Source organism: Peromyscus maniculatus, chromosome 1 (assembly GCF_049852395.1).
Source record: "Peromyscus maniculatus bairdii isolate BWxNUB_F1_BW_parent chromosome 1, HU_Pman_BW_mat_3.1, whole genome shotgun sequence".
In the NCBI taxonomy this organism is placed as follows: domain Eukaryota; kingdom Metazoa; phylum Chordata; class Mammalia; order Rodentia; family Cricetidae; genus Peromyscus; species Peromyscus maniculatus.
Window position 1 is genome coordinate 150,600,710 of NC_134852.1, and position 21,023 is coordinate 150,621,732.

The following is a 21,023-nucleotide window of genomic DNA, read 5'->3' on the forward strand; positions in this document are numbered from 1 at the left end:
TGAATTGGAGGTGTCACTATGAATCCATGAAGATCTGGGGGAAGGCTTTTTTGTGTGTGCATGTGTGTGTATAGCCCAGAGGTAGAAGTTGAGTATCTTTCTACATACATATATGCATACATATAATTAATTTTCAAGATAAGCTGTCACTGAACAGGGAGCTCATCAATTTGGCTAGACTGGCTAGCCAGCAAGCTCCAGGGATCCTCTTGTCTTTGTCTCAAACACTGCTGAGCCCATTTTTTTTTTTCAGGATTAGGGATTAAAGTTAGGATCTCATGTTTGTGTGGCAGTCATTTTAATGAAGTGAGCTGTTTCCCCTGGCCCCATGGAGATTTTTACGTGTGCGTGTGCTAGGAGACACAGGGTGTGTGTTTCTCCACTGAGCCCCTGGAAGCAACAGACCCAATGCCAAGATCTGCCACCATCCAGATCTTTGAGAACCCCCAATGTCACGGATGTAGCTCCAGCTCTTATCTAAGTCTTTGGGTTCCACTCTGGAGTAGAGGGTCTCCTCCATAATCTCTGGCCCTGATGTGGGGTCATACCACTCCAGGCTAATAACCCTTTATGCTTCGTGCAGATAGCACTGGACCTTCTGCTAAGAGAGCTTCTCTGGCCCCTGAGCAACCCAAGCTCTGTTGAGACCCTCATCTCCCCAGTGACACCCTCTCCCCCGCCCCCCTCCCCTGTTTGAGCTCATCCCTCATTGGGTGAGGTGTCAAAGACCAAGACAGAAGTGATCAGAAAATATGTGCCAGAGCGAGTGACAGAGTCAGAGTCATGCAGAATCAAGGGCTAGTTGTGGGAGGGAGAGAAAGGGACAAGGGACCCAGGACAGCTCCCCTGGGACCTTGAGACAATCCACCACCTCCTGTCTAGCTCCTAAATGGAAATGACAATGCTAGGGGAGGGATCGGGGAACCCTCCAACTCCCAGGAGGCCAATCACACAGTCCCTGCAAGGTCTCACCCCCAGCTCAGGTCAGTATTCATTCCCTTCTTAAGGCATTCCTGCTGTGGGAGACTTATCTAGGGGAAGGACTCATTGTGAGTGGGTCTAAAACCCAGGAGACCCTCCCAGAGGAAGACAATCCTGTTTCATGGAGAGATTCCAGAACCAGACCCAGCACCAGGTAGATAGATAATAGGTAGGTGCAGCAGAAGGTAGGTAGATCTTCGGGCAGTCAGGGGCCACCCTAATTCCCCTGAGTGGCTTATTCTGTTGTGACCAGTGCCCTTAGGCCAGGTTGGAGTTGGGGAAGGGCAAGGCCTAGTCTTCTTCCTCAGAAGCAGGCACCCTCAGGTGTCCTCCTAGGTTTGGGGTCTAATGAAAATGCTCACACAAGCTGCAACCAAAAGAGAAACCAAGACTCAGGTGGATGTGAATCTTTACTTACAGAAAAGCAACAGAGCCAGAGGCCCACCAGGGACAGGGGCTTCAGCGGGGTGCTGTGGGGCAGGAGGACAATCACTGGGGGGAGAAGCATCAGGAGGTGCACAGGTCAAATAGCTTGTGGGGGACGCTGTGAAGACAGAAGGGTCAGAGTGAAAGGGACAGAGGACTGGTGTGCTGGACAGGAAAGCAAGCCCTGTGCACAGACCTGGAGGTAGCCTCGAGAGAGGATGCACATCTGGGTAGGTGTCTGGGCCTGGTAGGAAGTGAGGGATAGAGGGAAATGGGGAGGGGGGCGGGGAAGGGCGGGGAAGGGCGGGAGAGATGGGTAGGGTAGGGCAGGGTAGGGCAGAGCAAGCCTGTGACCCTGCGAGCTAGCCAGCCCCTGTTTAGAAGGGACACACTTACCCCAGTCACTGGCGGAGGGGGAGGGGACAGGGGAACGGGACTACGGTCACTGGGGGGCCTGGGACGGCATGCCCTCTGTCTTGGGTGGGTCTCCTTCCTCTCTCATGGCCGAAGGCTTCCCTGATGGGTCTATGCCGGATGGCTCCGTGCCCGCTGCCGCTGCCGCTGCTGCAGTGGACACAACCACGGCTGCAGGGGTGGGGCCCTTATGCTCTTCCTTGGAGGCCCGGTAGCTGTTCCCCCAGATGGCAGGCATCTCGGTGACATGCTTGCGGTTCACAGGGTAGGCCCCGAGGGCTGCCAGGATGTTGCGGTGGCGATCTTGGTTATCGGTGTCCATCTCCGTGTAGTACATCTCCAGGGTCAGCGGGGTGCAGATCTTGTGCTGTAGCGGAGGCATGTTTCGGACCGGCAGGGGGATGGGGAATCATAGTGAAAAAAGAGGAGGAAGGGTCATAATTAAAAACCCACAAAGGCGGCTTTGGCTTCAGGTCAGAGGGTCAGAGAGTCAGAGCCTGAGGCTCCTTGGACAAGGGGGTGGTGTGGAGCCTCCACTGGCGAGGAGTCTTTTAGAACTATGCTGTGTGGGAAAGGTGGATAGCAGACTGGTGTGGGGAACCATGCTTGTAATCCCGGCACTGGGAAGGTTGAGGCAGGAAGATTGATGTGAGCTGGAGGCTGGTATGGGCTACACAGTGAATTCCAGAACAGCCAAAGCTAAAATTGTCTCCCCTCCCCGAAAAAACAAAAAACAAAAAACAAAAAAAACGGCAGCCGGACTTCAGTGCCTCTGTGAACTCCATCCCAGAGACCAGAGGATTAAAGGGGGAAAAAGAGGAGACATTATTTCTAAAATATGAAGCACTTTAAAAAAATATTGGAATTTATAACTGTCGTTTAATAGAGTTGAGATTTTTAAAGTAGAAGGAAATATTTACTAAGTATGCAGAAAGCACTGATGTCCATAATACGTTTAAAAGTCTCTCACATGGGCCAGTGGTGGTAATACATGCTTTAATCCCTTGGGAGGCAAAGACACTATCTCTGTGAGTTCCAGGCCAGCCAGGGCTTCACAGTGAGACTCTATTTCAGGACAATAGTCAAAGAAACAAACCTCTTAAAGTCTAAGGAAAAAACAAAAGGGCTCAGAAAAGAAACCTGCTAAAGCCAGGCAGTGGTGGCGCACACCTTTAATTCCAGCACTTGGGAGGCAGAGGCAGGTGGATCTCTGTGAGTTCGAGGCCAGCCTGGTCTATAAAGTGATGTTCCAGGAAAGGCGCAAAACTACACAGAGAAACCCTGTCTCGGAAGGAAGGAAGGAAGGAAGGAAGGAAGGAAGGAAGGAAGGAAGGAAGGAAGGAAGGAAGGAAGGAAGGAAGGAAGAGAGAAAGAAGAGAAACCCGCTAAGTGCAGGTAGGGCTCCTGAAGTTCTCCTGGCACCTCCTGCTTCACTTTAGATGAAAACAAAAATAACAAACAAATAAACAAAAACCCCTCCTCTCTCTGTTTTCAAATTTTATTTTGTGTGTCTGTAACTGTGCTTGAGTTGGCTGGAGGAGGTCTCCTTGAGACAGGGTCTCTCACAGAACCTGGAGCAAGCCTTAGCAACTGTCTTGCTCTGTCACCTCACAGTGCTGGGGTTACAGGCAGTCTCATCTGGCCTTTTACTTGGGTTCTGGGGATTTGAATCCAGGTCCTTATGCTTCTACAGCCTGTGCTTTTCCCTAAGAGCCGTTTCTGTGGCCCTAAAGCCACCTTTTTCTAGGAAATTGTCAAAAGATGGGATCTTGGTATGTTCTGGGAAGTAAGGGGATCGATCACACAGGGATAGTCTTGTCATGGAGAAGGAAACCCAGGGGTGTGAGATGGGAAGCATCCTCCCTGATGCTGCCACAGAAAGCCCTCCACATCCTGGCATTGACTAGAGACCATAGGAGGACCATGGTGGTCTCTACTGTCCCTGCCCTGGTCTTTGGTCCCTGAGGCTTACCCGAAGCAGGAAGCCATCTGGGCAGGAGAACTGGTCATACCAAATGGCCTTGTACATGATCAGCACACAGCCCATGAGTGCCATGGCAAAGGCGATCATCCTTGCAGTGGGTACCTGGCAGAGAGAAAGAAGCGGAATTTAGTGCAGGTGAGCTACAGCGGGGCCAGCCTCCCTGAGGGAATGGCCCCTAAGAACTGAGGCTGGGCACAATGCCACTGCCCCTACATCTTGTCTCCTTCCTTGAGGTCAGCTCCAGGACCCAAGGTCCAGGAACTATTCTTTGTAGGCCCAGCTTTGCTGGGATTATGGAAACATCCATGATCACTTAAGTTGCACGCAGCCAATTGACCCAGAAGGTGCTATTAGGAACTGGTTTGCATTGCCCATGTGGCCTGCAGAAGTTGGTTGTTGTATGATATTTTGTTTGTGTTCTGACAAATAAAGCTTGCCTGGAAATCAGAGCTAGACACTAGTTAACCATAGAGGCCCGGCAGTGGTGGCACACACCTTGAATCCCAGCACTTGGAAGGAGGAAGCAGGAAGATCAGGAAGTTCAAGGCCACCCTGGGCTACACGAGATTGAGATTGATCCAATCTAAAAGAGAAACAGAGCCCAGAGGTGGTGGTGCACACCTTTAATCCCAGCACTAGGGAGTGGAGAAAGCAATATAAGGTGGGTGGAGACAGGATCTCGAATTCAAAGAGGTAAGAAGTTTCTAGTGGCTGCTGCTCATTTCTCTGATCTTTCAGCTTTCATCCTCGATATCTGACTCTGGGTTTTTAATTATGAAGACTAATTAGATCACACTTCAGTTAGTGGCCATCACAGCAGGAGTATTGGGAGAGAAAGCATTGTGTGTGTGTGTGTGTGTGTGTGTGTGTGTGTGTGTGTGTAACATCTAGTGAGGCAGGTGCATTAGTACCACCCTGGGTGGATCCAAAGTGTGGCACCTTTAATGGTCACTTCCATTGAAGAAACTACGGGAAAGGGCAGGTGTTTTTTCTGAAAATGGAAAAACATTAGAACTAGTCAGCTAAAAGTGATTATTAAAACCATTACTGTTGTGGTTAAAAGAAGACAAAGAGGAGACATTTGCCAGATAAAAGGTAAAGCTCGTATCAGTTTCACAGAAAGCCTGCAAGGAGGTTGGGATGGGCTGGGAAACAGGTACTTCCCATGGGAAGTGTCTTCCAGGAGCTCAGGCTGCTCAGAATAAGGCTGGGAGGATTGACAGCTAGGTGCCAGCCATCACTAGAGGTGACATCTGGGTAGGATTGATCCCACTTGTCCTTAGAAGATCCAAGTGGGACCCAACCAGGCAAGCAAGACCTGAATTGCTCATCTAGCCTCTCCCCTGCTCTAACTTCCCACAGTGAGGGGTAATATACTTACTCTGCGTCCTTCCTCTGTTTGGCAGGCCAGCCTTTGACCCTCCAAATCTGCAAACTTCTTTGGCTGGTCTGAGGAGGTAAGCTGATAGTCTGTCTGTGTTTTGATGACCACCTAAAGGAAGAGAGGGTGTGGCATTGCTGGACAGCTGGCAGGGACCCAAGAAAGCCCTGAACTGAGGGACTGGGGAGCTGGGGTGGTGATGCCGACCATCTGTCTCTGCTGTTTGGTGGCCAGCAGAGCTGTAACATCTCAAAGCTGAAGCCAAAGGAAGGTGGACGTGGAGAGTCTGATGGGGACCACAGCTGTTCAAGGTCTCGCCAGGCCATGGATGGAGTTCCTCACTCTACAGGCGCCTTCCATTCAGGGTGCTGGCTCTCCTACACGAACTTCCCTCTCTGCTGCTCCACAGTCTGGCTCCTCTCTTTCAGGAGGTCTGATCTGACTTCTCTGACAGCTTCCAGAGTCTTGTGCCTCCAACTACATGGGGCTCAGACTTGGGTAATTCTAGGCTGTCTGTATTCTTGAGGGCAAAGGATAGATCTGCCCTCAGCATTCATTGTTACAGCAAATGCAGCTGAAGCCCACCCAGATCACTGGAGAGCTACCCTGGGCTCCTGAAGGGTCAGGCTAGGCCAGCCTGTGCTACTTTTTCTTCTCATTGACTTCTGCTGAAGATCACCTATCCCCGCTCAGTCACCTGCCTAAGAAGCCCTATTTTGTGCTCTAACCTAGAGCCCTGCCCAGAAAAGAAAGAATGGTGTCCTAGTTTGGGTTACTATTGCTGTGATGAAATACCATGACCAAAAACAAGAAGGGGAAGAAAGAGTTTATGTGGCTTACACTTCCACATCATTGTCTATCATTGAAGGAAGTCAGGATAGGAACTCAAATGGCTATAATCCAGAGGCAGGAGCTGATGCAGAAGCCATGGAGGAGAGCTGCTTCCTGGCTTGTTCCTCATGGCTTGCTCCTCATACTTTCTTACAGAACCCAGGACTGCCAGCCCAGGGATGGCACCACCCACAATGGGCTTAGCCTGCCCTATCAGTCATTAAGAAAATGCTCTGTAGGCTTGCCTACAGTCGGATCTTATGAAGCCATTTTCTCAATGGAGGTTTTCTCCTCTTAGATGACTATAACTGGTATCAAGTTGACATCAAACTAGCCCACACGAGTGGTAACTGCAAACTTGCTGGTCCCTGTTAGATTACATCACAGTCTGAGTGCTTAAATTCTGAGGAATCCAGTGGTTAGTTTACCCTGTTTCAGATGAGGTAGGAGCTCTGGATATGAGAGAGCTAACCATGAGGTCACACTTGTCAGTGGTTAGTTTGGATTTTTGTCCAGCTTGGCCTATCCTCAGGGCACTTTGGAGGAGGCAACATCTACATAAAGCTTACCCACACCTCTTTGTCCCTAGGCAAGCTGAGAAAGCCTCCCACACTGTCTCAGGCTACTCACCTGGTCAGAGAACGATGGCTGGAGCTGGCTGACATCCAGGGGACTGATAAGAGGGACACTGTCCATGGCAGACCCATCCTGGCCTCCTGTCTCCTTGCCTGAATTCCCAGAGAAGCTGAAGCCCAGCTTCACCATGGTGGATGGTGGTCCTTGTCCCAGTCTAGAAACAGAGTTAGACTCTTACAAGTCATCCTATGGACAGCCACATAGCTAGATCTGGAGTAAGGACCCAGAATGGTCCCAACACTCCGCATACAAAATCCAGGGATTTGCTGCAGGAGGACCAACTCAAGGTTTCACATCCCTTCCTGACCTCCCAGCAGTGCAGAGTGGTGCCTCTGGCCAGAGAATATCTCAAAATAGAACCGAGGCATCGTCCTCCAGCCAGCCTACTCTGGTGTGTGCTTTAAGGACACATATTCCACTGGGAGGAAAAGATTCAGGGAGCAGTTGGGAGAGCTGGACTGCCAGACTAAGCAGGAGGCCCAGATTAATGTGAATTTGTTAACTGTTGATATTTTAAAACAGAACAAAACACAACAAAGAACATCTATCCCATGCAATATGGGATATGTCCATATTAATTCCCATTGCTTATCTATGTGAAATTCAAAGGAAGGTATCAAAAGTATGCAGTCTGGTGGTGCAGGAAGACCAGGCCTTTGGAGAGCTGAGCTTGCATCCTGCCAGTCAGGTAGTGATTGCAGTCTGGAGGAGGGTGCGGGTCCCACTGACTCCAGGTAAGTCCAGAATGAACTTGTTCAAGGCTGGAGAGATGGCTCAGCAGTTAAGAGTGCTTGCTGCTCTTGCAGAGGACCTAGGCTGGGTTTCCAGCATCCATACAAAATGCCTTCACGGCTGGGGGTGGTGACTCACGCCTTTAATCCCAGCACTCGGGGCCAGAGCCAGGCAGATCTCTGTGAGTTCGAGGCCAGCCTGGTCTACAGAGCGAGATCCAGGACAGGCACCAAAACTACACTGAGAAACCCTATCTTGAAAAACAAAACAAAATAAAACAAAAATGCCTTCACAACTTCCTGTAACTCTGGTTCCAGGGGATCTGCTGCTTTCTTCTGGCCTCCACATGTTTCTGAATGCATGTGGTATACATACACACAGACATATAAATGTAAACATAATAAATAAATATTTTTTTTGTTTTGTTTTGGTTTGGTTTTTTTTCGAGACAGGGTTTCTCTGTGTAGTTTTAGTGCCTGTCCTAGATCTCGCTCTGTAGACAAGGCTGGTCTCGAACTCACAGAGATCCGCCTGGCTCTGCCTCCTGAGTGCTGGGATTACCACTGCCCGGCAAATAAATATTTTTAAAAAAGGAGTGTACACTCTGATCTTGTGACTGCTCTCTGTAGGGAAAGGATCTCTAAGCTGACAGATGGAAAAAGAAACATACCATTATTAAGACCCTCTCGGAACTGTGTATGGCGGTGCTTGCTTTTATTCCTGGCTCTTGGGAGGCAGAGGAAGGTAGATCTCTGAGTTCAAAGCCAGCCTGCTCTATATAACAAGTTCCAGGCCACCTAGTGATGCACAGTGAGATCCTGTCTCAAAAAATAAAATAAGATACTACAAAAACAAAACAACCCCCCATCTCATGTAGAACTCCAATCTTAGACAAAGTCATGCCAAGGTAACCATTTTTAAAAGGAAATGCTGCTAATGTGTTGCAAAATTTCCAGAGAAAGAACAAAGGAGCCCTCATCAGCTCCTGAGGTCACCCCTCTTGCCGCTTCACAGCTCTCAAGCACATTGGGAGGAAGGAACTCACAGGTCAGCCCCACCCACAAACGGCGGAGACTTTAAGTGAAACCTAAGCAAGCTGAGTTCAACAAAATATAAAAAGATCAAAAAAAGTTGTGTGAAGCTATATAGCAGGGGGGACCCTAGGATGACTGTGGCTTATAATAAGTTTTGGTTTTACTCAATTACTGGGCAAGCATCAATGAAACATTTCACAATTAGGATAAGAATTGATAATGTATCAAGCTGATAATAGAAAAATAAATTAAAAAAGTGAAAAACAAAACAAAACAAAAAGTTGTGTGTATTCTGGTGTGAAATTTTGAAGGCAATTCCATGGGGCTGGGGGATGGCTCAGTCGGTAAAGTACTCGCTATGCAAGCACAAGGACCTGGTTCAGATCCCCAGCACCACAGAGAAGCTGGGCCAGTGGCTTGCATCTGTAACCACAGGGCTGGGAGGAAATGGGCAGAGACATGCGGATTTGGTGGCTCAACAGCCAGCTTGCCAGCATAGCTGAAACGGAGAGGTTGATGTTCAGTGAGAGACCCTGTCTCAAAAAATAAGGTGGAGAGTCATAGAGGAAAACACCCAAAGTGACCTACGTACACACAGGTGAGTGTCCTTGAATGCATAGGCACACATCACACACACACACACACACACACACACACACACACACACACACACACACTGGAACTGGAGAGATGGTTCAGTAGTAAAGAGCACTTGTTGCTCTTGCACACAACCTCGGTTCAGTTCCCAGCACCAACATGGTGGCTCAAAATGGTTTATAAAACCAGTTCTGGAGATCTGACACCCTCTTCTGACCTCTACAGGCACCAGACACATAAGTGGTACACATACATACATGTAGGCAAAACGTTTACTCTGACACACAAAATAAAATAAATCTAAATTAAACAAAATAAGAAGGGGTTGGAGAAATGGCTTAGCAGTTGAAAGCACTGGCTGCTTTTACAGAGGTCCTGGGTTCAGTTCCCAGCACCCACATCGTGACTCACAACCGTCCATAATTCCAGTCTGAGAGGATCTGATGCCCTCTTCTGACCTCCACAAGCATGAGAGACACACATGGTACTCAGACATACATTCAAGTAAAATACCTATACAAATAAAAGAAAAGATTTTAAAAATAAGAAAAGCTAGCTGGTTGTGGTGGCATATGCCTTTAATTCTAGCACCTAGGAGGCAGAGTTCCAGGACAGCCAGGTCTACAAAGAGAAATCATATTTCAAAAAACAAAACAAAACAAAAACCCAAACCCAACCCAACCAACCAACGAAACAAACAAAAAACAACAAACCCCCAAAAAACCAACCCACCCAAAAATCCCAAATAAATAAGTAAATATAATAAAAAAAAGTCAGACAGCGGTGGTGCATGCCTTTAATTCCAGCATTTGAGAGGCAGAGGCTGGAAGATCTCTGTGAGTTTAAGGCCAGTCTGGTCTACAGAGTGAGTTCCAGGACAGTCAAGGCTACACAAAGAAACCCTGTCTTAATATTCTCCAATCCTCCCCTCCCCTAGGGAAAAAAAAAGAAAGAAAGAAAAAAAAAAGAAGAAGAAAAGTTATCTCTACATTAACAGACTAAAGGAGATAATCATCTGGGTGGTTTTATCAGGAGTCAAAAAGATATTTGGTAAGACTTTAAGTTCATTCACAAATTAAAAAATTTGTTTTGCACAGAGGGCAGAGGGAGAAGAAATGTTCTTAAACCCCATGAAAGTTACACACACACACACACACACACACACACACACACACACACACACACACACACAAACCCCCAACAGATTAATGAACATAAGTTTTATTATTATTTTTTTTATTTTGTCTTTTGAAACAGAGTCTCCAGGCTGACCCTGAATTTCTGATCCTCCTTCCTCATATTCCTGAGTCCTGGATTACAGGTGTGCATCATCACATATGGCTTGAATTTGGGCCTTCTGTTTTGGAGACCATGGAGATGTAGATGACCTTGTCTGATGTGGTGATTTGCATAAGAATGGCCTGCACAGGCTCAGATCGGTTAATTCTTAGTCACTAGGGAGTGTCACTATTTAAAAGGATTAGAAGGATTAGGAGCTGTGGCCTTGTTGGAGAAAGTGTGTCACTGGTAGTGAGCTTTGAGGTTTCAAAAGCCCAAGCCAGGCCCTGTGTCTCTCTCTCTCTGCCTGTGAATCAGGATGTAGCTCTCAGCTACTTCTCCAATACCATTCCTGCCATTCCTGCTGCCATGCTCCTCTTCATGGTGATAATAGACTAAACCTCCAAAACTGTAAGCAAGCCTTCAATTGAATGCTTTTTTTTCATAAGAGCTGCCTTGGTCATGGTGTCTCTTCACAGCAATAGAACAGTGACTAAGACAGCTGATGAAGTCCCAGAAACTGTGATCCTGCATGCTCAGCCAGCACAGTTTCACCAGGCAAAGGAACCAGGCCAGAGGTTCAGAGAGTAGTGCAGATCATTCATTGATGAAATAGCTTCTGTGTTTAAATGCAAAGACAAATCCTCCACATATAAAGTGCACAAAATGAAAGAGTCCAGGGTCAGTGAGATGGCTGAGTGGGTAAGAGCACTTGCTGCCAAGTCTGAAAACCTGAGTTCAATCCCCAGGACTCACCTGGTAGAAGGAGAAAACTGCCTCATGCAATTGTGCTCTGACTTCCACTGTGTGCCATGACATAAGGGTGCTCACTCACACACAATAAATAAATGCAATAAAAAATTTGAAGGGCTCAGTGGTTAAGAGTACTGGCTATTCTTCCAGAGGACCTCTGTTCAGTTCCTAGCTCCCACAAAGCAGCTCACAGCTATCTGTAACTCCATTTCTAGGGTATCCAATGGCCTCTTCTGAACTTCAAGGGTACCAGAAATACATGTGGTGCACACACAAACATATATGTAAAACATTCATACACACAAAAAATTTAAAATGACAAAGTCCAGTTATATCTTAAAAAGCAGATATATTTCTATGTCAGTGGCAAAAATATTTTTGAGAAAAAGGTGTGTTAAAATTTTTTATTATTTTTAATTATATGTGTCTATGTGCAAATTTATTTTATTATGTTTTGCCTGAGTGTGTGTCTGCGTCCACTTGCAGAGGTCAGAAGAAGGTGACACATTCCCCCGGAACTAAAGTTTGTGTGTATCTGTTCATGCAGTTGTCCTCAGAAGCTAAAGGTATCAGATCCTCTGGAACTGAAGTTACAGGAAGCTGGGAGTTGCCTGATGTGGGTGCTTGGAATGCAACTTAGGTCCTCTCTGCTCTCAACCACTGAACCATCTCACCAGATGAAGTTGTTTTTTTTTTTTAAATGAAGTTGGGTCTCACTATATAGTCCTCTATAGTTCAAGGCTGGCCTTGAACTCAAGAGTGTCTTGCCTCAACCTCCCCATGGTAAGCCAGCTAAGATTCTGTTTAAATACTTTCAAAGCCCAGGACAGAGATTATGGGCAAGTGCTCCACAGGGAAAGCCATGAAATATTGACTGGAGGCGGGGACAAGGAACACTGGAATCCTCCATCAGATAGGGAAGGCTCTCTAGGGCAGATTTTGGAGGTCTTTATGCTTAAACATCTCTGACTGTATTTGTAGAATCAACAACTCCCAATCAAAATTCCAACAAATTTGTTTATGAATTGCTAATAATAAAGCTGATTGGCCAACAGCAGGCCAGAAAGAGATTGGGCAAGGCAGCCTGACACAGGGAGAATGCTGAGAGAGAAAGGCTGAGTCAGGGCAGTCGAGAGAGATGCAAGCCAGTGCCCAGAAAGCAAGATATGCTAGAGGACGAGTAAAACCACGAGCCATGTGGCAATACATAGATTAATAGAAATGGGTTAATTTAAGTGTAAGAGTTAGCTAGTAACAAGCCTGATCTATCAGCTGAGCATTTATAATTCATATTCAGTCTTTGTGTTGGTTATTTGGGATCGGGCATTCAGGACAGGAAATTCCACTTACAATGAACTTGAAACATGAAAAATTTTATGTACAAGGTAGAAAGACAGGAACACACAGATGTCTTGACAAAAGAAATGTATCTGCTGGGTGCCTGCCTTGAACACAGCAGTGTACACAAGGGCTGCTGATGCCTTGTGGAAACACATTTGACACATTCTACACATTCCGACCTCAGTTAATAGCAGAGAGGCTGCTTGTGTCTTAAAGTCCACTTGGAGTAAAGCAGATCTCATCACTACATGCATATTTGAACACACATAATGAGCACACATGTGTGTACATACAATGCACACATGAACACAAGAATTTGTTCTGGGTGTGTGAATATGGAAAACTGAGACAACAAAGCACTTCCGAGACAATGCAGGAGAATGTTTCCAATCTCAGGAAGAGAGCGATTTCACCAGCGACATTCAGATTTCACCAGATTTCCTTTCATAGGTGGAAATCTCAATAAAATTACCTTCCATGTTGAAATTAAAAACCCCTGCCTATCAAGACAAGACCTTCAAAGAGGTGAAACAAAAGCCTTTACAATGCACAAGTGACAACAGGATGTTGTGGGTTAACAGATGTCCTCACAAAGAGGACACCAAGTTTTAACTCTTAGTATCTGTGAAAGAGACTTTATTTGAAACAGTCCTTACAGTTGTAATGGAGTTAAGATGAAGTCCTATTGGAACATGTAGGGGCGGGTTATTCCACTGTGGGCATCCTTACAAGAGGATTTGGACCTAAGGGGAATGCCTTCTGCAAATGGAGGCAGGCTGTAGTGACGCAGCTGCTATCCAAAGACTGCTCAGGACAGCAGAGACTGGAAGGAGCAAAGGAAGACCCTCTGGAAGCTTCAGCAGAAGCACGGCTCTGCTGAAATCTGCTTTTGGATTTCTTGCCTCCGCTGAAATCTGCTTTTGGATTTCTTGCCTCCAGGATGGTAAAAGTTGTGGTTATTTTGGACAGCCGCCCTCGGAAGGCCAGCTTCCCTCCAGACCTGCAGATACCCTCTGCTTCTCCCTCTCTACTGGCGGGGCCACACAGATGTGACAGCCCCGAGGAACACAGAGAAGCTGGTGTTTCAAAGCTGTCCAGTGTTATGGACAGCTGGGTGCAGAACTTCCCAGGGCAAGAAAGTAGAGAAGGAAGGCTGGGTAGGGGATGAGGGAGGTATGGCTACGAGGAGGAGGGGAAAAAACAGCATCTACACTCTCTCCCCCATCTCAGGCGGGCCCTCGAAGACACTGGTCCCTTTGATGTGTGTTACACCTGTGACCTTCCGCCTGGCCCAGCCTTTACGGAGATCAGGCAGTTGTCAACAAGAACCTCTTTAAGAGGTGGATCCGGTCCTAAGGAGGAAGCTGGCTCTATCTACGTTGACCCTGGGTACGTAGGAAATCGGATGGCTTGGGGGCAACCCGATGAGCATTGTGATAGAGATGGACCGGAAATTATTATAAAAGAATATAAATGGTTGGCCAGGTGATACGCGGAGGCAAAAGAGCCAGGAAAATGGAAACCAACAGAAGATGGCGTCCTCCCCACGCATCCCAGTCTCTACTACCATCAGCAAGAGACCCCTCCCTCCCTTCCTTCGAAATCCGCCTTCGGTTGCCACGGTGACGCAGCCGAGAGCTATTTTACGTCACCGCGGGTTCCCATGGCAACGGAGGCAGGTTCTCCCCGCCCCCCAGCACCATGTCAAGTTTCTAGTCCTCCATAGCTAGGCAGAACATCGCAAACCAAGGGCTCTGTGTGGAAAACTCCCCTCCTCTCAGCACACCAAAAGAGTCCATTCTGGATCTTGGGGGACCCCGCTGGGAGATGGCAGGGGTCATAAAGCTTTAGAATTAGGAAGGCGTCCCAACACCACCCACGGGTCCTTCCTCCATCCTACTCTGTCATTTTGTCTCCTAAGGATTTGCTGCTCATTCGCAGTGCTCTCCGGGGGGCGGGGCGGGGCATCTCTGGTCACGATCTAGGGGTTGCGCACAGACAGGTTGTTGACGGACAAACGATGGGGGATGCGGACTCTTTTTTGAAAGCCCATAAAAGCTGGGCTAGAGGTCACAGACTCGCTTTCACACGCACTCTTTCATGCTGCGTCACACACAAGTCCATGTTGGTGCGGACTCCTGCCCTCGTCCTGCTCCCCAACCAACCCCACACCACAGCCCTGCCGCAGGGCCCACCCTGGTCTGCTTGCATCCCAGCCCTGTAGGTAGTGGTTTGCTTCTGGTTTTAAGGGCTGTTGTTCTGCGGGGGCCCAAGCAAAGGGGGACAGAGAGGAGGTACACGGTTACTCGCAGTTCCCCACACTCACCAGCCACCTGTGGCCCAGCATCCGGAGCCAGCAGAGCCGCGGCAGGTGGTTTGAGACAAGTGGCTGCCCTACCTCCTACCCTCCTCGAACCTTCACGCAGCGACCCCCATCATGCCCTCCCATGCGCAGACAGGAGACAGACTCAATGCTCTGGTCAACACCCCTTCTGCTGACCTCTTTCTCTCCATCTGGCTGTTTCCTCTTTCCTTCACCCCACCCCCACAGCAGACGGAACCGAACAGGAGCTGAGATTCGTGCCCCTGGGCCACCTTGGGGATGTTCAGCTCCCACTGGCTCTCCCGGACCTGCAGAGGTGGAGCCAGCCCACAGGGAGGGGGCTGCAGTCACCATGGACTGGGTGGGCTGAGGTCCAGCTGTCCCACAGCCTCTGCTAACCTACATGCCCAGGATGGGGAATTCCAGCCTCCTATGAGATTTGTGCAGTCTGAGCAGCCATAATTCTTTATAATGTCCAGGCTGCCATTGACCTGTAGGGGTTTCTCGACATACCTCGAGGTCTAGGGACCACTCCACCTCAAGTCGGCAGAGCTTCCCCCAGCTGTCCCGAGAGGTCTAATGAGCATCCTCCACCCAAGCCAGCAGGGCCAGCCCGATTTCTACTGGAGACCACGGGGAGGAGATGGCTGTGCTCCATCGCTCTGGCAGCCATCAGGTTAGCCAAATTACTCCCACATAGACTCTCAACCCCTACACCCATATCCTTGCACATACATCCCACACACGCACACTCGCACACTCTTGCACCCGCTCCCCCATCTTCGCACCTCTCACATCCCTGCACCCTTGCACGCCCACGCACACATTCTGGCCCCCTCGTCCCCATTCCAAAAGGAGAAACGTGGAAATGGCTCACAGGCAGCTCACAGGCAGTTGCTGCAGGACGCAGTCGCGGGAGGACGGGGATGCGGTGTGGATGCGGAGGATGCAGTTCCAGACGCTTCGCCACCAGGCGGGGCGGGCAAGGGGCTGGAGCCTGAGAACGAGGCTGTGGTTGCCATGGAGATGCAGGCTGGAGGAGGGACCACTGTGGCTCAGGTGGCCTCACACCCCCCTCCCACAGCAGGCCTCTGCACCGTCTCTAATCACATTCACACACCTGACACACACACTTCACACACCTCTGACACGCATCTCACATATTCGATACACACTTCATCCCTCCCCATCTCACATACTGCTAAGACACACCTCACACACACTTTGCACCCCTGACACACAGCATGCCGAGTCACACACCGCACCAGCTCTCACACTTCATCACTTTGCTGCAGGGTGCAGACACCAAACCAGAGGAGCCCTGGCTGCTCCTCCAGCTGGGATTCCTGGGTTTAAGAAGGATCCAGAACCTTCCCCTGACCATCTCACAGTAGAGCCTGGGGTCAGGACAGCTGAGGTTGGGCTCTTGCCGGGAGGGTATTCCTCTAGGTGTCAGTGTCTGAACTCCTGGGCTGGAAGCTTTCCTAGGACTGGCCTTGTCGATTTTGGTCACTGTTGTCTGTGTAATGCCAGTATGCAGAAGGCACTGGACAGATGTTTGGTTGAGTGTATGCCATGTGTCACACAGGACATCTCTGGTGGACAGGCTTCTCCATGAATGGTGGTGAACAGTGACCGCACTCTGTACCCAGAGCTCAGTCTTGCTGTTGACTAGAATCTTGATGCAGTCATGCATCATGATTTGTTCATGGACAGATGTCTGGGTTGTTCTCCTTTGTGTCTGTTGCTTGAAATGTAACAACATCCCTGACCAAGTCTTTGTTAGTTATTGCTCTTGGGTAGATGTTGGGAATTGTTGTGAGCTGCCAATGTGGGTGCTGGGAACTGAACTCTGGCTCTCTCCGAGAGTGTCAAGTGCCATCTCTCCAGGCCCAACGCTATTTCACACTCTTGTCAGCTGTGTAGAGGAGCCCTATTTATCCATCGACACCATTTATTATTGTCTTATAATAGACATTGACACCAGCCTGCCAGCTGGCCAGAACAAACCTCCACAGATGGTTAGTCTTATTATTCTGGAGGCCAAAGCCCTGAGATCAAGGTGCTGGTACGGATCCTGCTGATACCCTGTTCCTTGACTTGTGTAGATATTATCTGTCATTGTCCCAATTTCTTCTAAGTAGGACACCTACCATACTGGATTAGGGCCTACCCCAATCACCCCGTTTTAAATTAACTACTTACCCACTTCCTCCTTCTCCTCCTCTTCTTCATCTTCTGTTCCTCTTCCCCTTCTCCTCATCCTTCTTCTTGAGACAGCATCTCATGTAGCCTTGTTGGCCTTGACTTCTCTGTGTATCCTAGAATAATGATGAATTCCTGGTCTTCTTGACTCCACTTCTTGAGTGCTGGGATTACAGCTATGTACCACCATACTCATTTATGTGGTTCTCAAGATTGGGACTCAGGTCTCTGTGCATGTTTGGCAAGCATTCTACCAACTGAGCTACATCCTTGCACTAGTCAGCGTTCTCTAAAGGAACAGAGCTGATAGAAGGAATATACACGTATATATGAGATTTATTAGATTGGCTGGGAGTAGTGATCCTGGTAGTTCAACAATGGTTGTCTCACATCGGAGGCTGAGAATCCAGTGATTTTTCAACCCATGAGGCTGGATGTCTTAGCTGTCCCAAGTTGGTTCTGGAATCCTGGAGGACTCCTGAAGAGCTGCTGATATCCAGTCTGTGTTGGAATCCAGAAGTTGCTTCTGATGCCAAAGCAACAGGATAGATGAACTTGCCGGTGAGTTAGGGCAAACAAGCAAAAGGTGGAGTTTCTTTCTTCCATGTCCTTTTATTTGGACTGCTACCAAGATTTAGGGCTTTTCTCCTGTACTCAGCAGCTTGGGTTTTAATTGATGCCAGATGCAGTCAAATTGATGACCAAGATTATTCATCAAAATCCTCAACTCTTATGCTGGCTAAATTTATGTCAACTTGACACAAACTATAGTCATCTGAGAGGAGGAAAACTTAAGAAAATGCTTCCACAAGATCGGGCTGTGGCCAGCCTGTAGAGCATTTTCTTCATTAGTGATCGATGGGGGAGGGCCCAGCTCATTGTGGGTGGGGTCACCCTTGAGCTGGTGGTCCTGGGTTCTATAAGAAAATGGACTGATAATGCCATGTGGAGCAAGCCAGTAAGCAGCACCCCTCCATGGCCTCTGCCTCAGCTCTGGTCTTCAGGTTCCTGCCCTGTTTGAGTTCCTGTCCAGGTTTCCTTCAGTGATGAAGCACAATGTGGAAGCATAAGCCCATTAAACCCTTTCCTCTCCATCTTGTTTTTTGGTCATGGTGTTTCATCACAGTGGAAGAAACCCTAACTTAAAATAGCCCTTAACAGCCTTTTTAAAAAGATCCTGTCTACAAATACAGTCACATTCTACATGTTTAGAACTTCAGTGTAGGACTTTAGGGGAGACACAATCCAGGCAGGGACAATATCCCCCAGGCATGTGTGCGTTTCCATCCATATCACTCTAACGACCAAAGCTCAGCACCTTCTCATGGGGCAGTTAATCATCTGCATGTCTTCTTTAGTGAGAGACCAACTGAGATGTTCTAAATATTTTTCAGTGGGGCTGTTTGTCTTCTTGTTATTGAGTTTTTAAAAGGTATTTTTTTTTTTAGATAAAACAGTTTTATTGGCCATTGTCAGGCTATGCAAAAATCTAGAAATAATAAATTTTGTACAAAAACCCTCCAAATAAATAGTAAGCAGGAATGTAACAGCAATATGTAAATTTGTTGCTTTTTCCACATGAGGTTAGTAACATTTCTAAGGGCCTATCTGGTGTGAGGGTAGGTTTGGCTCACTGGCAAAAACCTTCTGAACCTTCAGGATGCCTGGGAGCTCTATAGGCTCTGGCCAAATCCTTTGAGATTGCCAAGGAAGGTGTCCTTATGGCACTTGGCTGTGCTGAGCCCCATCCTGTGAAAGCTGTGAAAGCATTGTCCAGCTCCTAGTCCGAAAGGAAGTCTGTTAAGTGATCATAGGAGGTCCTGTCCAGAGGATCCCTGTTGAGTGTGTATCTTAGTATCCTTCCACTCAGAGTCACCAGTGGCCTAAAAACCAACTTCTCTCATAGAGAAAACATCACAGCTTTTGTCCAACCTTGTCTTCTCAAAAAAAAAAAAAGAGTTAAACAGAGAGAGGCAGGCCATACTTCGCTTCTTCTTCCCTCTTCTGACCTGAGACAAAAGCCTTCCAGTTTAAAACTTGTAGGCTTTTCCCTCCTTCAGCAGGCCCTGCCAAAGGTCTGGTTCAACAAGTTCAAGGCCCCAGGACATGTTTACATAACAGTTACAGACTGATCGACCACCCTATCTTTCTTCAAACTTAGCAATCATAACTTAGGGGAGGAAGACTCTCCAGAGACTTTAAAAATCCCAGCTCTAGAGAAGAGACTGCATTTTTGGCTTCCCAAGTCCCCCCTCTGCTTTGCTGAGGGTCTTGTTTTCTGTGTGTCTGCTGTATATGTGTGTGTCTCCTCACACCCAATAACCATCTTTCTACAGCTGATGATTCTGTCTGCTGCCGCCGTGATGTTTGAGTTTCTCAGCTGCTACCTGCTACCTACTGTGCTCAAGATTTTTTCTTGCCTCTCATTTCTTTTTGGGGGTGGGGAGTTCACAACAGGGTTTTTCTTTGTGTAGCCCTGGCTGTCTTGGACCTCACTCTGTAGACCAGGCTGGCCTCCAACTCACATAGATCCCCCTGCTTCTGTCTCCCGAGTGCTGAGATTAAAGGCGTGCACCACCACACCCAGCTGCCTTTCAATTCTTTAGCTGGCAGAGAAGACCCCTAGACCTCTCAACAGTGACAGTTCAGTACAAAGGTCTTCCTGCTCATTCTTTCCTGCTACAGCCATGAAATGAGGAGTTGGCCTTTGACCAGACTCGTGTGCTTCAACCTCTGTCCTGGTCATCAGATGTTGATGGAATATTAATGTTGTTAGTTATTAATTATTAGAAGTAGTTATTAATGTTGAAAGCAAAGGTGAGTCTCTCCCCAAGCAACTGCACTAATTTGTTTTCTGTCTTGTTCATTTCCAGCTCTCTGCTTCTGGCATCTTGGCAGGGAACTCAAGCTTCTGGATTTTCTTTTCTTCATTTCAGGAGTCAGGAGTTTATCAAAAGCCTTGTCTCTCTCTTCCATTTTTGGATAGATATGCTTTGCTTGCACGACAATTTTCACCCCTCCCAAAGTTATATTATTAAGAGATTAAGGATAAAGATACTTGGGGTATAATCCTATCTATGTAAACCAGGCTAGCCTTGAACTTGTTATTCTTTTGGCCTCACCTCCTGAGTGTTGGGATTACAAGTATTCTCCACAATGCCCAGTTCTTTCCTTTCTTTTTCTATCTATCTATCTATCTATCTATCTATCTATCTATCTATCTATCTATCTATCTATCTTTATGTAGCTGGAATTTTCTTTGGACTGCCAACCAGCTCCCAGATAAAGACACGGAGACGTATTACTAATTTTGAATGCCTGGCCTTAGCTTAGGCTTGTCTCAATGGCTCTTTTAACTTAATTTAACTTGCTTTTATTCATCTATATTTTGCCTCGGAGCATTTTTCTTATTATTCCTAGCCACTTCTGGAGTCACATGACTGAATGTGATGTCACCAGTCAGGCAAAATGCTTAGTTACTCCAGGGCCTTATGTTTTCCGCAATCCGTGTGCAGTGTGGTCACGTAATCTGCACACAGAGTGATCACATAATCTATGTGCATGTGTGGTTTAGCTATGTAAGCCCATATATACATGTGCCAGGTGACCTATAAAAGCCGGCTCTACCCGCTCCCTGCTCTCTCTCCTTGGTAGAAGTAGTGTACCCTCCTGCGCCTTTCTTTTCTGTAGGCCTATCCACCTCCATCTTTCCCTTTCTTAATAAAAACTCTTATAGTGGGTTCTGTTATACCTTGTGTTTTCTCACGCCTGGTAAATAATGTTGCCAAATAAATAACAATTTTACTTTCCTTTCAGTCTGTATGTCTCACTTTCCTGCTTCCTCCATGTCTGTCTGGCCCCTGGCATCTCCTTTTCTCTCTTCTTTTTCAAGCCTAAATTCCTCCTCCTACTTACTTTCCCTGCCTGGAAGTTCCACCTATACCTCCTCTCTCACTATTGGTCATTCAGGTTTTTATTAGGCCAATCAGGTGCCTTAGACAGGCAAGGCAAAAACAGCAACACACCAGGCAGTGGTGGCGCATGCCTTTAATCCCAGTACTCAGGAGGCAGAGCCAGGCAGATCTCTGTGAATTCGAGGCCAGCCTG

General features: G+C 47.7%; 1 protein-coding gene across 5 annotated transcripts; it reads right to left on the minus strand.

The window, feature by feature from the left end:
* Positions 1 to 1,373: 1,373 nt before the first annotated feature.
* Caly (calcyon neuron specific vesicular protein) lies at positions 1,374 to 15,777 on the minus strand. Of its 5 annotated transcripts, none has more exons than XM_042285591.2 (6): positions 15,600 to 15,708; positions 6,648 to 6,807; positions 5,187 to 5,297; positions 3,794 to 3,907; positions 1,804 to 2,188; positions 1,374 to 1,525 (listed from the first exon to the last, which is right to left on the minus strand). In XM_042285591.2, the coding sequence occupies exons 2-5, from the start codon at positions 6,780 to 6,782 to the stop codon at positions 1,850 to 1,852; spliced, it is 699 nt and encodes a 232-aa protein (XP_042141525.1). In that variant the 5' UTR covers positions 6,783 to 6,807; positions 15,600 to 15,708; the 3' UTR covers positions 1,374 to 1,525; positions 1,804 to 1,849. The 5 variants fall into 5 exon arrangements, with proteins under 5 accessions (XP_042141525.1, XP_076410872.1, XP_042141527.1 ...); XM_076554757.1 differs by lacking the exon at positions 15,600 to 15,708 and adding an exon at positions 14,715 to 14,905; XM_042285593.2 differs by having other exon boundaries at positions 1,374 to 2,188; positions 15,600 to 15,777.
* Between the last annotated feature and the right edge of the window lie 5,246 nt (positions 15,778 to 21,023).